Below are 16881 nucleotides of genomic sequence, written 5' to 3' on the forward strand. Positions count from 1 at the left end.
ATCACTGAAAATAATGCACTCTTTTTTATTCCTCCAGATATGAATAAGAGTCTATGTATAAGATCTATAATAAAGTCATATTTCTTATTTTACAGCAATATTTGGAGGAAATTAAACTTAAGCAGGGTTATGTCTCATCCTTTCCACTCTAACATTTTTCTCCTCAAAGTAATCCGTCAAAATGTGATTCCAATTTGGAAACAATTATTTTGTTATTGCACTTTTTCAAAAATAGATGATTTAATCTTTTTTAGCTGTTAGCAGGGCAAAATTATTGACCTCTGATTCACAAGTTTTGCTTAAACATAGGGATTTATTCTGTCACTAAGAAACACTTTGCAATCTACACTAAATATGTTAGCTTTGATAAATGGAGCTAGGTAACTAAGATATTTCGATAAGTATTTTAACAATGAGAATGGAAAAATGAAGCACACTACAACTTAAATTCACATATAACAAGTCAATCTGATATGTATACCTGGCATCTAAAAAATTAGTGTAAGAGAGAAAACATTTCATGTGAATATATTCTTCTAACAGTTTATCAAAAAGCTATCCCCTAAGAACATAACAGGCATGGTTCTGTTTGCTGAATCTGTCAATTAAATCTCAAATTCATCCTATCTTAAAAAAATATTTTTTGCAGAGGCAGTCTTTCTTAAATTGCTATCAATTCAATCCACTAAAAAGACCTTGTTGTACCAGAAAATAAGAACATAAAATTGTCACATTCATCCTGTGAAAAATTAATGAAATGAGCTCATTTGGATTCCTTTCCTAGGTTTTCTACCTACCGGAATGTTTTATCCCAAATATTCTAAAAGTCTTTGGGGACCTAAAGGGCAAGAAATCACAAAGTACAACTTATTTTGTAATTTCTAACAACTAATTACAATTTATACCTGTAAACATCTACCTACACATAAAGTTTGAAGATTTATCAGGCATTTATCCAGTACAAATAAATTAATTTATTCTGAACATAATAAACAAACATGACAGACCCGAGACTTTCTTACTTGCTGATGTTTGCTTGCATCTTTGCTGATGCTGATTATTTTACATCTTTTTTTTTCCCTTTCAGAATAGTTAACTTTTCCTAAAATGTTAAGTAATCTCATGTGGACCCCTTAGAAATTAATTTAATGACTGTCCATTCCTTACCTTCTAGTGACCTCTAGAGACTATTGTATGATTATATATAGCCATGCACACATTTGTGTATAATTCTAAATATTAACTCAGCACCTTTATATACACATTTACACTCTGACACATACATACTTCATAAATGCACGAATACTAGTAATATTTCAAATTACTTATTTTCAATATTGTCAACACCTTGCAGAATATATGTTGTTGGCATATATTTCAACAAATGCAATATACCTTGCATTTTTATAGAGGAGGTGGGCTAAAAAAATTCATGATGGTTAATATGGGTTTGCTACTTCTTGGATTTTGTCACAAAAATGTAACATTTCATACTTTTAACAATCAAAATTTTGTACTGAAAACTGTATCAAAGTATACAATTCAAACCTATCAAAATATGGAAATTCTTTGAAGAAGTGATAATGTATCTGTTGATGCTTCTTAAAGAAACAAAGATACTATGTCAGATTTTGCAGTGATATCTTGATAGCATTTGTGAAAAGACTTCCGGAGTAATATTAGTTTTCAATCAAAGAGAAACAATGAGAGATGTCTGTAAGGAACTCCATGGTTTGCTCATAATAAAGGCTTTCCAAAGAGAAGCATTATATCCCGGAAAGACAATACAGTTATAGTACATTCCTGAGTTTTACTAAAAACAAAACAAAAATTCAAAGGGTGTTTCCTTATGCAGGAAGAATTAATGTGTTCTGTTTCAAATGAAGAAATCAACAGTATTTATGCACATTTTAATGTGAGCAAGCCATAAAAATATCCTTCCATTCCAATGCTTTGAAATTTCATCTGTTTATAATTCAACACTGATAAAAACAGCAGTCCTATAAAATAAAGCAACAACCATTCATCTTCGTGAAACAGCTGTTGAAATGGGGCAAACCTCCCAGAAAATAATCCCCATTAGTGCAGAATTTTATAATATTTTATTTTGTATAATGTTCTTACAGCGTTTTACATCATACGGAACACTGCACTGCATGATGTAAATTTTACATGACTTTGGAACACTTACAAAATGCATGGCAAATTAAGAACGTTACAACATTACTGGAACTATTAATTGCTATACTTTTTTGAACTATTTAAAGACCCCAAAACTTTCACTAATAAACAGTTTCAAAGCTGAGTTGATAAAAGATAGCAACTTCTAAACATGATATGGCAAAAGACCAGTTTAATAAACAGTACTTTAAAAATCATATTGAACATCAATGGCATAACTAGTATCCTTCTTTTGAAGTATCGATTGATCATTTAAATTATAATCATCTCTTATTCAAACTCACATGCCTTTAAATGTTCTTTACCCATAAATATACAACATAATCCATAGTGAAGTCCTAACTGAAAAATCAGCAAAGGGAAAAAAAATAGGAAGTTAGGCACCTATGATACTGCATATGTAAATATTGTTCAGATCAGACAATAGAAAGCCAGTCCAAATTGTAACTAAATCAGTGACACTCCAGCATCTCTCTCTAAAATAGAATTCCATTTTAGGACAGAAAAGAACTACTGAAATCAGGGATTCTTTTAGGATGTCCTAAAAAGTTTAATGGGTCTGACTCAAAGCATCATGGCATATGATGTTAAACAAAAATGTATGCAAACAAGTTTAAATTTGGAATCTTATCACATTATTGGTATAATTTTCTGTTAGAAAATTTTCTCAGAACTTGTTATGCAGAATAGTTCTGAGACATGAAATGACATGATTCTGAAAGTGATGACAAAGCATCTCAAATTACACATACTTGAGTATGTTCTAATCAGTGATTAAAATTCATATTTAAATGTACTTATGTAAAAGGAATCTAACTGCTGTTCATTTGAATAGCAGAATACAACTGTCAAAGTCATTTTAGATCCTTATACATAAAGACAGATGTAAGTTGAATATCTTAAACATGTTGGCTTTAAAACCAGTCACATGCAATTATATTTATTAAGATAAAAGGTTGTGTCCTTCTTTGATTAATAAACTTTTTTTTCTTCCTCCTTCAGTTTTCACATATTCCAGAACTGGTCTGGAAAGTTGTATTTTATTGTAGAGGTGAGGCAGGAAATAGGGAGTGAAGGCAGAAAAAAAGGAAAGGTAATTTCTCTTGCATATCAGAAGCTCACTTGTAAAAGAATTAATTAAGCTTTTATTATTGAGTGTAACTATACTGTTGTAAGGCAAACAGTTTCATGTTTGAAATATCAGTCCTTCTAGCAGGTATGTATTTGGGCGCATGCTTTAAGAGAAAGAAAGCTAACAGTAATGTTAAATGTAGTATAAGAAGAAAGTACAGCCTACCTATATTTGGCTAACACAAACATACACATGTGTGTGTGTGTGTGTGTGTGTGTGTGTGTGTGTGTGTGGTATTCAACATTTAACAACAGATTAAGCCAAGAACTTAGAATCTACTTAATCAGTTCACAAAATTTGTATCAGCTACACAGAGCAAGTTATCATGAAATGTAGTTAAACACAAACATGGCTTAGAAGAGGAATAGCGCATTATATTCCAGAAGCAATGATGTGTTAAAAATTATTCTTCACTATTTTGAATGTAGTGTAAATTGATGGCTTCGGGATCACTTTAAAAAAAAAAAATATTCCCACAGATAGAGGTCACTGGTTGCCTGAAATTGCATCAGTAAGTAGCTGTCTGGATTGCTTTGTCATGTTATCAACATTTACTTACACAAGACTTGCAGGATAACACAGCACTACGCATTTTTTCCTCATCCATATATACTCTCCTTTTTTCATCTTCAAATTCTGCTTTTCTATATTTTTTCCTGTCCTATCAAAAACTTCACAAAACCTTTAGTGCTGGTAGTCATGCATCCTTTCTAATTAACAATTTAGGTTTTCTGTATTTTACAATGACTCTATTAAGTGCTCAGTATTAATCAGAAAAGCCACAATTTTCAGTTCCATCAATGATTTCAATTCCAATTCAATTCCACCACTGATTTTTAATTTACAAACACTTGTACTGTTGCATTGGCAATTGGGGCCCATTTTTATAATGAATCTGGGCATTATTTCTTTAAGATCATTGTGCTTCAGCTCTTCCTCTGAAAAATTTGCATGTTAAAGGGCTTTAGTATTCAGTGATGAAATGTTCTGCATAGTAATGTACAGTAAACTGATTTTACAATTTAAAATAGCAGACGTGCTATGTGCCTAACCGAGCTGTGATCATTCCAGCAAGTGTGGCTTCAGCTTTAATAACACCCTATAGAATGGTATAAAAATGTAATGATCTCACATTACTCTTCCATCAGCAGTCAACATACTCAGAATCAGCAGAGCTCATGATTTTTCTTCCCATTGCTCTCCTCTCTCTCCTCTTTTCCCAGCCAGTTAAGTGATGTTTCCTTTGCTCTATAGCAGCATCTACTGGATTATCCGTAAAATGCTTCAATTCATATTAATCACACTGTTAATGTTGAGAAGAAGCAAGATAGCATCTGCCAAAAAAGCTAGGGAAGGAGGAGGAGGGTGGAGAACTATGAATGAACAGAAATTTGGTTTGACAACAGAGTCTTTACTATTGCCCTTGTGTTTAGCCTTGTTAAAAGAACTTAACTTTTCTGTATCTGTCTTTTAAGGGATATAGAGTGTTCCCTATTTACTGCAGATTACCATTCATTTTACTAATGCAATGATTATAATGTGAAAAAGTCATTTGAAAGGTTTGGTTCTTTGAATGCAGAGAATCAAAGACTGAATTCTAGGAAGATTTAAGGGTTTTTGTACAGGAGAAAATCAAAATTGCCTCCTGTATTATTTAGCTGTGCTTAAGCTGACATTTTTTATGAAGAAGCAAACTCTTTTGTTAAAATAAGTTAAAAATTTACAGTACTTACTATTGCATTGTACACCTTGCACAAATTTAATGTATAATTATATTTGTTAAATTACCCTATTTTGTAATAAACCTGATTTCTACCTATGCTATGTGACTCTCATTTATATTTTTCAAGTGGCAATGTTTTATTTTTTATGAAAAACTGCTTGTAATGGAATCAGTTACTTACATTTCTAAAACTTGACAAGAAAACATGCCCTTTGGAGTTTTTAATTCTATTAAAAATATTATGGAACATGTTACATGCTTTACAAAATCAATTATTCTTATATGTGATGTGTACTTAAATATATGAGCATAGAATACAACCACTATTCAGTTTCATTTCAAATATTCTTTTTTTTTTTTTTTTATTTAATCCTATTTGTTATTTTCAGGTACAGCTATTCCATGGAAAGGCACTACAGAACTATAACTTTTCATCTCCTGCAGAAATTCTTTAATTTATTATACAAATCTGAACTATAACTCCTGATTTTTTAATATTTCCTATTTTAAGTTCTTTAATATAATTGTAAGTTAAAAATATCCTAAAGCATAAGAAAAAGGAGAGGAAAAAGCTATAAATAAAGTATTATCTGTACGTTGTATTCCACAGACTCCTATCAAGTTTGGAGTATTGTTAAGATATATTAAATTTCCTTACAAGCACACACTCAGACATGGTAAAGACAACACAGAAAGGTTTTAAATAAAGACTTCTCAAATAACTTTTTTTTTTTAAATACACCAGTTATCCAGGATATGATAACAAAATTTCATTGTAAGCTTACATTATCTCTAACAGGCTAGCTACTTTCTCCTACAAAAATGTAAAGGCCTAGTTGGGGACACTTACAATGCATAAGTATGCTCCCCATTCCCCAATCTAAAGTTCAGATCTTGTGACTGGTAATTAGCCTCTCTCTGTGTTAGCTGTTATGCAGGAAATCCTTTATTACAACATCCCGTTGCACTCGTGGACATCACTGTCAGAGTTTCTCCATTGGACAGTTGACATTCATCCACTGTTCTGATTGTTGCTAAGCCTGGATGCTGTTTGCATAGCCTGATAACCCCTTTCACTGAAGACAGGGGGAACCGAGGGCTTATTTAACGTAAAGCGAACCGCGCCATAGGTTGCAGAGCACTTTAGAAAGACTGTCATGCTTTACCAGCGATGCTGGATCAACCCCAGCCTTCGCCAACACCTAGCCTCAGTAGTTAGCCCAAATCCCTCTTGGAAAGCGCTTCAGATCAATTGGGCATCAAACTGCAGAATGCCCGCTACCAGCAAGACTGCAAGCCGTGGAGATTTCCTCCAGCCCTGGGTTTAACCTTCCGTCAAACTCCAGCTTTGTGTCCAGTAGTGTTTTTATAAAAGTCCGCGGTGAAAATAACAATTCAAGACAAGCGAGGAGTGTGGGGAGGAGGAGAGGGGGAGTCCTTCAGATCGTAGCTGCCTGCCACACAAACCGTTTTCAACTGAACCTTTAGTACGCTCCAATTCATCAGTCACTACAGGTACTTTACATCACGAACAAAAGACAGCTGGCATAAGACCCTTGCTATCCTCCACCGGATATATTTTCTCGGGCTGAAAACCGATGCAAAACCAACAGCTTGTCTCTCTCCCTCCACCGATCCTTCCCATTCAGGCACTTCTTACCTGTCTCGGTGGAAGCCTTCCTTCCCTTGTTAGCAGTGTGAAGCATCTCTAGCCTTCCCCAGTCTTTGCCACCGCTCGTAGATTGCACGGTTATCTCCCCCCTTTTCTTTCTTTCTTTCTTTCTTTCCTTTCTTCTTTCTTTCTTTCTTGGGGGGGGGGAAAGAATTTTTTTATCGAAAGTGATTAGCTTGGGGGGCGTGTGGGGGGTCGTCGTTCCTTTTAAGTCCCTCCTGCGGAAAGGAGCAGGGGAGCAACGTGACGCCACCTATTAATCTTTTGCAAGAGTGAAAAGGCAGAAAAGGAGCGCTCGATCAAACTGAGCTTCACACATGACTAAAACTCGCCCGAGAGGCTGCTGGCTCTGGCTTAAAGCCTCACTAGGCGTGAATGTAAAAAAAAAAAAAAAAAAAACCACGGAAGAGGGGCGAGTCAACGGAATGTGACAACGTCTGTGCATCAAAAGCAAGGAAAAGAGGAGAACAATGGGGGAGAGACGAGGAGCAGAAGCAGGGGAAGCAATCTGGAGGAGTTTGAAGGGAAGAGCTTGCAGAATAGGGCACACACACACAAAAAAGGCGTCGAGCATCTTCTGTTTATCTCTCACTGAACACGACACCCTGCCTCCCTCTCGCGCGTTTGGCAACACATTCTTGCGCCTCCTGGGTTTGCCAACCGTGCCAACAGTCCTCGCGTGTGCTGTTCTCACCTCCCCGGCGTTTTCCCGTGCAGCCAAAAGCAACCAGCACGCCCCACGGCGGCCCCGCTCCTTCTCCAATAAAGCAAAGCGGAATTTAGTTCACTTACTCCTTCATTCCTTCCGATTGCCTCTCTTTTTCTCTCTCTCCTGTTAATTTTCTCCCTATTCGCCCTGTAGTTTAACTGGCAGATGGAACTCTACTTATAACTACTGACAAACTGCCACCGGTAAACAAAAACCGCAACAAATGTTTCACGCTGCTAATTGAATTCGCACGGCAACTAGCTAAATAAATACGTAAATAACCGGGCTGGATTCATCTCTCTAGACTGGCGGGATCACCGACACCCTCTTCCAGCCACTCTTTTATTTGCACCCTGAAATGACGGAGAGTTGTGATCGGGCAGCATGGCAAATCAGTCAGCCGCTAGGTTGGGCTAAATGGCAATCCGGATTTGAGAGCTAGATTGAGATCTTCAGTTTTGCACCATGCATTATCTGTATTCCAAAGCACATGTATTGAAGCAGGTTGCTGTGCCTATTAGCTGCCTTACTGATTGACTTATTTTGTTTTTATTCAGCCTTTTCTCTAATGTTGGGATCTCCCATCTTTTGTCCTGTCTGCAAGGTAGGTTTCTCTAAAAGACAGGGAAGAACTCCACTATTCCTTGCTGGATAAAACTTATGAAGATACATAGAAGAATGAAAAGTTGCTTGGTCGTCATAAAGTGCAAGTTTTAGAAAAATACAATTTTTTTTAAAAATGTAGCTGTTTCATGCATGCATGCATGTTTAAGAACATAAGAATGCCAAGAACTTCAGAACAATTACACCCCCTCTCCTCTTGTTTCCTAGCATCTGTCACTTAGAGGCATGTGGGCTCTGTTCCAGAAGGCTGAATATTACCATTATGATTAGCAGCCAACAATGAGTGGATTTACCCTCCATTCACTGATCTAGTCCCCTCTTAAAACCATGGTTATACCTGGGGAAATGAATCCCCTAATTTAAACTTGGGCTGGGCAAGCACTGTATCAGAGATTAGAATTATTGGGCACAGATGAAAGCCTGCATCCTCCATACATTGCTGCCACCACATTATCCTCTCCTTTTGGTATTGAACTACATAGAAGCACCAGCAATGGAAGGCACCCAGATGGTTCCTAAAGAAAAGGAATGGGAGGTCTTATTTAGACATTTTATTTTCTTGGAATATGTATATGCTATACCTTGCTTCTCTGACTAGCCCTGCAAAAGGCTGTTCTGTACATCTACACTGTGAAGAGCAGGTCCATAGGATGCTATACATATCACTGACACAGACTGGACATTGACATATCCATTTATATCAAACTTTTAATCTGCCCAAGTCTGCCACAAGAAAGAGAACCAAATAATTATTTCAACATGTGACAATCTTTCTTTAGCCTAATGTTAACATTCGCGTCCTGACATTTGTTGCTTCCTTATCTCTTATTCCTTGTAACATATTTTAAGTATATTGAAATATTTTTAGTGGTAACTTCTAAAATTCTTTTTGCATTCTGTATTTTTTGCCTTTCAATAGGAAATTATGAAAGGTTTTTATTTACATGTTTTTATTTACATGTAACTCTCAGCTTGCTTATGTGGATTTCATTATTATATGTTTTATTTTATAAGATTACTTGTAGCAAGTTCATTGTACAATACTCTGGTATTTATTAGAATGAAAGGCAGTCTATAAGTATATCAATAATTTATGAATAATGTATTTTACTGACATAATTAATAGTTTTATGATGTTTTATGCTCCAAAAGAGACATCTCTGTTAGCTTTTATTCTAATTTGGAAAAAATTACTACAGGATGTAGCACTTCCCTCAACTGACAGAAAGATGTATTTCATATTACAGGAAGAAAGATGGAATTTCAGGAAAATTCATCCTTTATCTATTAGATGTACACACAAACTGTGCACTGTTAAAATTTCAATTAACCTACACCAAAGATGATCCACTGGAATATTTAGGTCAGACTTTCTCAACATCAGTGCCTTGCAAATGTATAGACATCAACTCCCAGAATTTCAGCAATAGCCACGTGAACTGAGAATTCTAAGAGATGAAATCCATACATGTGAAGAATGGCAAGACATAACGAGAATGCCAAGACTTGAAAGTTTGCTTCAATTAGTCTTTACTCAACATTTTAAGGCAGGTTACTAGTGTGCTGAGGGCTTCCTATGCAACACAACTTTATTTCAGCAACATAAATCTTTACTGGCACAAATAAACTACCTTGGTGAGGCAGGAGTGTACAACTTCCCCAGAAAGCCTGGTACTTAGTTACATAAATATGTACATGCTATTTTTCTTCTTTAAATGTACTTTAAATGATTTCTCCAGCATCATTACCAAGCCATGCAGGAGCCATCCCACAACACATTAGAATAACAGTTACAGAGCAAAATGTACTAATAATGACATTTTCCATGGAAATGTAAATAATTGGTTTCAACCCAAAGTTTTATTTAGAGCTTCCTTAGCTCTAGGAAACAGCTAATCAAAGCTTTCACTATCAACTAGCAAATCCAATTATAAGGCAAGTTTAACACTTAAAAGAAAGACTTCCTGCCTTCCTTTTTCATTCTTTAAACCCTTTCCTTTCTATACACTGATGCTGTGATACACAAACCTTCAGAATTGAGGGTTTAGACTTATATAATTTTGCAAAACAGAGGAAGATTTACCTATTTCAAGACTGCTGTTCAGTAAAAGATTTCTTTTAGTTACTCTATCTCACTGCTAACCCATTAATCAGATTTGTTGGACAAAATATTCATGTAGTATGACAGTACTATTATTTATATCATTGTCATCATTATCAGTACTATTACTATTATTTCAGTGAAGTACTGATCGGCTATGACAGTGCAAATAGTTGCATTTATTCACAGAAATACATTATAAGCCCTCACTGAAGACGAGATCTATCTCTGGCTATGCAAAGCTCATGGCCAAGGCTGTAAGGTACAGATTCAGTGGTTTAAACCTAATTAATCCCATGCAGACAGGAAATCTTTAGATTAAGCAAAAGAATTTAAGATTACAACAACCTATGGATGTTTAAGAAGTTAATGTCCATATAAAAAGAAAAAAGTATAGAGTACTTGAATTTTACCGAAGACAACTCCTTTTATATGTATAGGTAGAAAGTTAAAAGTAAATTAAAAGAAAGAAAGATGTATTTAGGTATTTATTGCACACCACAAAGGTTTTTTTTTTAACTCAGGTGGTTCCTAACTGAATAAATTAAATTAAAGCAACATTATTTATATGTTGCTTCTTCTTTAACAAAAACTCAATTTATTAGAAAAATGAAAGTAATGTCTATAACTTACAACAAACATACACTAAGATGTCATAAAATATATAGCATAATATAAGGAATAAACAATAACAAAGAAGAAGGTAAAACAAAAGGTAAAGGTAAAACAAAAAATCACACTAGAGTCAGTTCTTTCAAGATTAGAAGAATATTGCTGAAAGCAGATTAGCCTGTTACTAAAACAATTGCAAAGTGGAAACTGTCCCCCAAATTCTTAAGCATATTACATTGTACAAGGGAGAGAAAGAGGACCCAGAATTTAAACCTCACTTTCACTATAAATAGGGCTTCCATTTAAGACACAACAGATACCAAAATTCTTTCATAATGGCTGAATTTTCCATTATAAATCTATTTATCAGAAGCTCACATATCTTTGCTTGTGCCCATTTACGGTTGAGCTTATCGAAGAACCTAGCACCAGCATTATTATTTAAAAGGCCTGTGAGATTAAAAATGCCTTTGCATGATGACAAGGATGCTCCAAGGGCAGTTTGCAGACTACAGAAAATGCCTCTTTTTCTATAGCTCATGAAGAATTCTTCATTCTTCTCCCCTATTCCACTTAGAAAGTTTCCTTCTTGTTCCTGCTTTGAGTTTATTTAGCAGAGAAAGAATCATAAAGACAATAAGTTCTTCTTATGCTAAATTCAACTCAGTTAATGAAATCATGGCTTGTCTAGAATGGACTCCATCCAGGCACCTCTCATGGGTATTCATAGCAAATTTATTGTTTTGTCACAGAGGCACTCAGCCAATCAGTACTTGGCAATGAAGTTCAACATGAACTACATTGATAAAGTTTCTTGTTGTCAAAGATAATATGTTTTGGAATGTTTTTGTGAAGTTTTCCACAATGAGAATGTATATGTGGTTATGATAAAGAAAAGGAATGGGAGAAAAAGATATTTGAAGGAAGGTCAACTAAACTAAATACCATTTTTCATATTTCTTATACTTTACAAATAGTTTTCCTATTAGCAATAGGGAAATCAATAATGATATTTGGGTCTCATAGCAAATTAATACCCATTAATCTGACTAGGATTTACTCTGTGCTAAATGTTTATGGGATTACTATAGCCTTACTTTAATTTGTAATGTAATTTAAAGTGATTAAATTACTGAAGAACTTAACATTTTTACCTAGATAAAATATTTATAGGGTTCAACAGAAACAGCCCAGGAAAATGTCTGTATATGTAGGTGCTTCAAAACTGTATTTTAGATAATATACTTCATCTGTTCAAGATCTTACAGTGTATAGTGGTACCTTGTCCAGTTTTCTTACCAAATAGCAAGGTTTTGTGATAGGTTGCACTGTGAATTAGTAACTAGTTCAAAGTCACTCCAGTAAATTATTTGGGTGACTTTCCATGTTGAAGGATAGACTTGAACCAAAGTCATCCTCCTCTCCTGCTGCTTAATCTAAAATCTCAATTAGGACACCACAATGACTGTTACAACAAATATGACATTATTGATATTTGGGGGGGGGGGGGGGGGGGGGGGGGGGGGGGGGGGGGGGGGGGGGGGGGGGGGGGGGGGGGGGGGGGGGGGGGGGGGGGGGGGGGGGGGGGGGGGGGGGGGGGGGGGGGGGGGGGGGGGGGGGGGGGGGGGGGGGGGGGTTTGGGGGGGGGGGGGGGGGGGGTTGGGGGGGGGTTGGGGGGGGGGGGGGGGGGGGGGGGGGGGGGGGTGTGGGGGGGGGGGGGGGGTTGGGGGGGGGGGGGGGGGGGGGGGGGGGGGGGGGGGGGGGGGGGGGGGGGGGGGGGGGGGGGGGGGGGGGGGGGGGGGGGGGGGGGGGGGGGGGGGGGGGGGGGGGGGGGGGGGGGGTTTTTGGGGGGTTTGGGGTTTTTTTTGGGGGGGGGGTTTTTTGTTTTTGGTTTTTTTTTTTTTTAAAATGGGTTTTTTTTTTTTTTTTTAATTTGGTTTTTGGTTTGGCTTGCTTTATATCTTATTTTTTCCCCTGTTTTAGAAAAGCCACTTGTTATGGACTGTATTTTGACATTACTGAAAAAAAATATTTTAGATTAGGTTGCTGAACCTTTGTCCCAGCTGATGGACTAACTGCTACTTGACAAAGAAAAACTTTCTGGAGTGTGAAAAAGTTCCAATGGCATTTTGATAAATATGGTTGTTTCACATTTAAGCAAACACTTTTTTATTTTATAGATCTGTTGGTCCAGTTTTCTATTGATAATAAGAATTCAAGCAGTTCTGTCTAGTAGTACAGCTCCAAATTCTTATTTAAATTCTTCATGTTAATCAACTGGTTTAAACTGTTGAAACCAGTTGATTAACACAATAGTACAGTTTTTAAGTAGTACTCCATGGTGACAAACATAATTTCAAGGGTACACTTAAGATATTGCATTATGAGGCAAAACTAGTTGATGGGCACAATATTGCCCATATGGGTACAATATGGGCATAATATTGATCAGTAGGCCCTTAGTATTAAAATATTAAGGAGTTTGCCCAATATTGACCAATGGGCCCTTAGTATTTTTGAAAGCTAAAACAAGGAATGGACAGCATACAGAATAGTTTCTTAATGTTGGGATAGTCTATTTACCAGCAGTGGCCATTGCAGTAGGAAAAAGAACAAAGTTATACCATGCACATGTGTATCTGTGTATCCTCTTGTGTTGTAGCTAAGAAGCACAGAATAGCAACAATAGCAGTTAGATTTATATACCGTTTAACAGTGCTTTACAGCCCTCTCTAAGTGGCTTACAGAGTCATCATATTGCCCCCAACAATCTGGGTCCTCATTTTACCGAACTCAGAAGGATGGAAGGCTGAGTCAACCTTGACCCTGCTGAGATTTGAACTGCCAAATTGCAGGCAGCAGTCAGGCAGCAGAAGTAGCCTGCAGTACTGCACTTTAATCACTGCACCACCATGGCTCACAGCTGTGCCCTGGGTCATATGATAAAGAATAGGGCTGAGAATGAAACTACCAGCAACAATTTAAGTTCAATGTCTCTCCCATAGGAAGACATTGGGGCAATGTTTCCAGATTCTTTTTGAGATCTATGACAAATTGCCATGGCCATCTCATTGCAACCAACTTGCTGCAGCCAACTCACCACAGGACAATTCACCATGGCCAACTCACAATGGAACTGTTGTGGTCCACCGGCGTCCTGTGGAGCTGGCAGCAGAGTCAGATACTGGGGAGGAACATGGGCCAGTCCTGGAGTCTGGGGAGGATTCAGACAAGGGATCTGCGTCCGACAAAGAGATGGAGCCAGGGCCATCTGAGAGTTATGTGCTGACTCCTGAGGCTCCAAAATCTGACATCAGCAAGGCAGAGGAACAGGGGAGCCTGTTCTCAGTGTACACTTGCACAGAGCTGCCAGAAGGCAAGAACAGTTAAGACAAAAAGGGCAACTTGGGAATAAGGCTTGGAGATGATTGGGCCCTCCCATAAGACATAAAGGAGGAGCAAAGGGACATGAGCCTTTGCAGGAAGCAACTTTGTTCGTTCTGGTCGGTTTAAAATATGAAGCTCCGTGTTGACTTTGTGCTCCATTTGGCTTTGTACAGCTAATTGGCAATTTAGTCATTGGCAGCATTTCAAGGGAGATAAAGGTGGGTGCTTATCAGCCTTATCCTGAAAGACTGTGGCAGACTTCTGTTGGACTATTCATAAACTGTTTGGGACTCATTATGGGCTGTGAATGCATATAATTCACAGCCATTGAAATAAAAATAAAGTTTTTTGGAACAGTGTGTGATTGTTACTGTCTCAGGAACCTTTGGTCAGAACAGGAACAACTCACAGTGTGACAAGAGTTAATATGAAAGAAAATAGTCAAATAGAATCACTAAAGAAAGGATACCAAAGGAAATACAAAATAAAATGTAATAAAATAAAGTAAAATACAAAAAAATGAAATAATTTTTAGAATAATTTTAAATAATTAACTTGAATTGTCCCACAGCGAGTTGACCATGGCAAATTGGCCATGGAAAATTGGCTGAGGCAAGTTGTCCCATTTCTTTCCTGCAACCTCCAGCCTGAAGCAGTTCATTTTTGAAATATGCTAGGAATATGCTAGATAAGATCACCTTAATTTGTTACCTTTTTTTTCTTTTTGTCATGACAGCTTTCCTAAATACTTCACACTTGAAGAAAACAAAAAAGAAAAAAATGAGCACACAGATTACAGTAAGAACAACATAATATTAAAGATAAATATATTTTCCCTCCCATAATATTTATTTTTTACATTGAGTTGCTAGATTTAGCTTTAACGAAAGCTGATGACTGCTATATGCTCTCTCTTTCATTCTGCTAAATGCTGGCATGGCTGAACTATTGGTGGCTATTATGAATATTTTCTAACACTGTAAATTCAGAGGCATTAAAGCAGAAGCTTTATAGTAAACATAGTTTCTGACATTTCATAAGCAAAAAGATTCAGTAGTACAGATTTTATTTTAAAAGAGTTTTTTAAAAGCCAGTTTGTGCAGCTGTTGCTATTTTCCAGAATAGTCCTACCTATGGCAATCACTGAAGCAATTCAAAAACCTTACTATCAGCAAGCTCTTTTCATAATAATCTGGCTGTTATTTGAAAAATCTGGGATAAATAGGGCAAATTTAGATAATGAGTAGCTAAAAATCTCTGAAAGCTGAAAGAGAAGTAGCAAGACAAATAAAATAAATTTGCTGCTCAATATTATATTTAATCAACATAAACACATGTTGACATGCATATTGCAAAGATGCTTAACAGTTTTTCCTATCTGGAAGCCTTTACATATGTTGGAGTTCTTCACCCATAACCCTCCAACTGGTATGAAAACTATGGAAGTTAAAATTCTACATATCTGGAGAGTATCATTTTTGGGGCGGAAAGACTGATATTCAGCACAAATGAGGTGACATTTAATGGAACTAGTTAAAAAGAAACTGAATAAAACAGAATTGAGTAGGATATCTTAGAAGACAGAAATCTTGATAGCTTAGAAAAAAGGGCTGTTAATAGCAGCATGACATGCAGATTTCTTCACTTAAGAAACAAATCAAATATGTTTATTTAGAAAGGAAATTTGGCTTGGCAGTAATAATTGTGCATAAAAGCTTGGAACAGTAACTGATTGCCAGATGAACATTAGTCAGCAATGTGATATTGTTGGGGGGGAAAAGGCAAATACAATTTTAGGTTGTAGTAAAAAATACTTTTCAAACAATTAGAAGCTATAGTTTTGTTTTTGTCAGAACCCATCTTGAGTACTGAGTCCTATTCTGGTACTAAATGTGTATGGAGATTCCCAATCATCCAGGTCATGGTTGACCCAAAGGTGCTTTTTCAAAAGGAAAATGGACTTTCTTTGTTTTTGCTTGAAGATGTTTCACTTCTCAGCCAAGAAGCTTCTTCAATTCTGAATGAAGTTTCTTCAATTCAGTTCATTCAGAACTGAAGAAGCTTCTTGGATGAGAAGTGAAATGTCTTCAAGCAAAAACAAAGGAAGTTCAGTTGTTATTTGACAAAGCAACTCTGGGATGTTCTGATACTACAATTTTAAGACAAACTGGAACAGTTAAGAGACTCATCAGAACATTGGAAATCAGTGCAGTATCAAGAACAAGGAGTGTTTGTGAGGAGAGGAGGAGGAGTCCATTCCAGGTGCAAGGAATGGCAAGAAGGTTATTTGGAGGATAAGTGGTGGATATAGAATCAGGTTGCTACAGTTGAAAATGTGATGCAACACCACTGTTAAAAACTAAGAAAGAGGTAAAAAGAATTGGGAATAAAGCCTTGAGAGTAATAAATGACAGCATTTTTCATATACTTGAACATATAACACTTTGAAGAAAGTCATATAGTGTTTGGCTTTAAGAGATTTCAGTTGTATAATAATTTTTTTTTCCAAATGTGTGAATACATAATTATATGGAAGTGATGGGATTTGTTTCACTAAAAACAGTATCTCAGAAATGTTTTAAGATGAATTGTAAAAGCAAATTATGAATTACATGTTAAATTACATTTGGACTTGTCCTGAGAATTAGGTTTGATCCAATAACCTAACTAACTCTTCCAACTTTTTGATTCTATGATACCTTTATGTAATATATCCCCTTATTTATGTTTATGAATTTCC

At 36.5% G+C, this 16881-nt stretch overlaps 1 protein-coding gene across 4 annotated transcripts in view; it reads right to left on the reverse strand.

Annotated features, from left to right (window-relative positions):
• Positions 1-16881, reverse strand: part of TENM2 (teneurin transmembrane protein 2) — a 1019238-nt gene that overhangs the window by 667291 nt on the left and 335066 nt on the right. Inside the window, exon 1 of one of the 4 annotated variants that reach the window (XM_087955492.1) lies at positions 6697-7733. The exons of the other annotated variants lie outside the window; for them this stretch is intronic. Coding sequence (XP_087811618.1) covers positions 6697-6742 — 46 coding nt within the window. The 5' untranslated portion in view covers positions 6743-7733. Of the gene's footprint in view, positions 1-6696; positions 7734-16881 lie in introns of those variants that run through there. 4 annotated transcript variants of the gene reach the window in all.

This window comes from Notechis scutatus, chromosome 2 (assembly GCF_049901735.1).
Source record: "Notechis scutatus isolate UNSWTSFEM ecotype Mainland chromosome 2, rNotScu1.2, whole genome shotgun sequence".
Classification (NCBI taxonomy): domain Eukaryota; kingdom Metazoa; phylum Chordata; class Lepidosauria; order Squamata; family Elapidae; genus Notechis; species Notechis scutatus.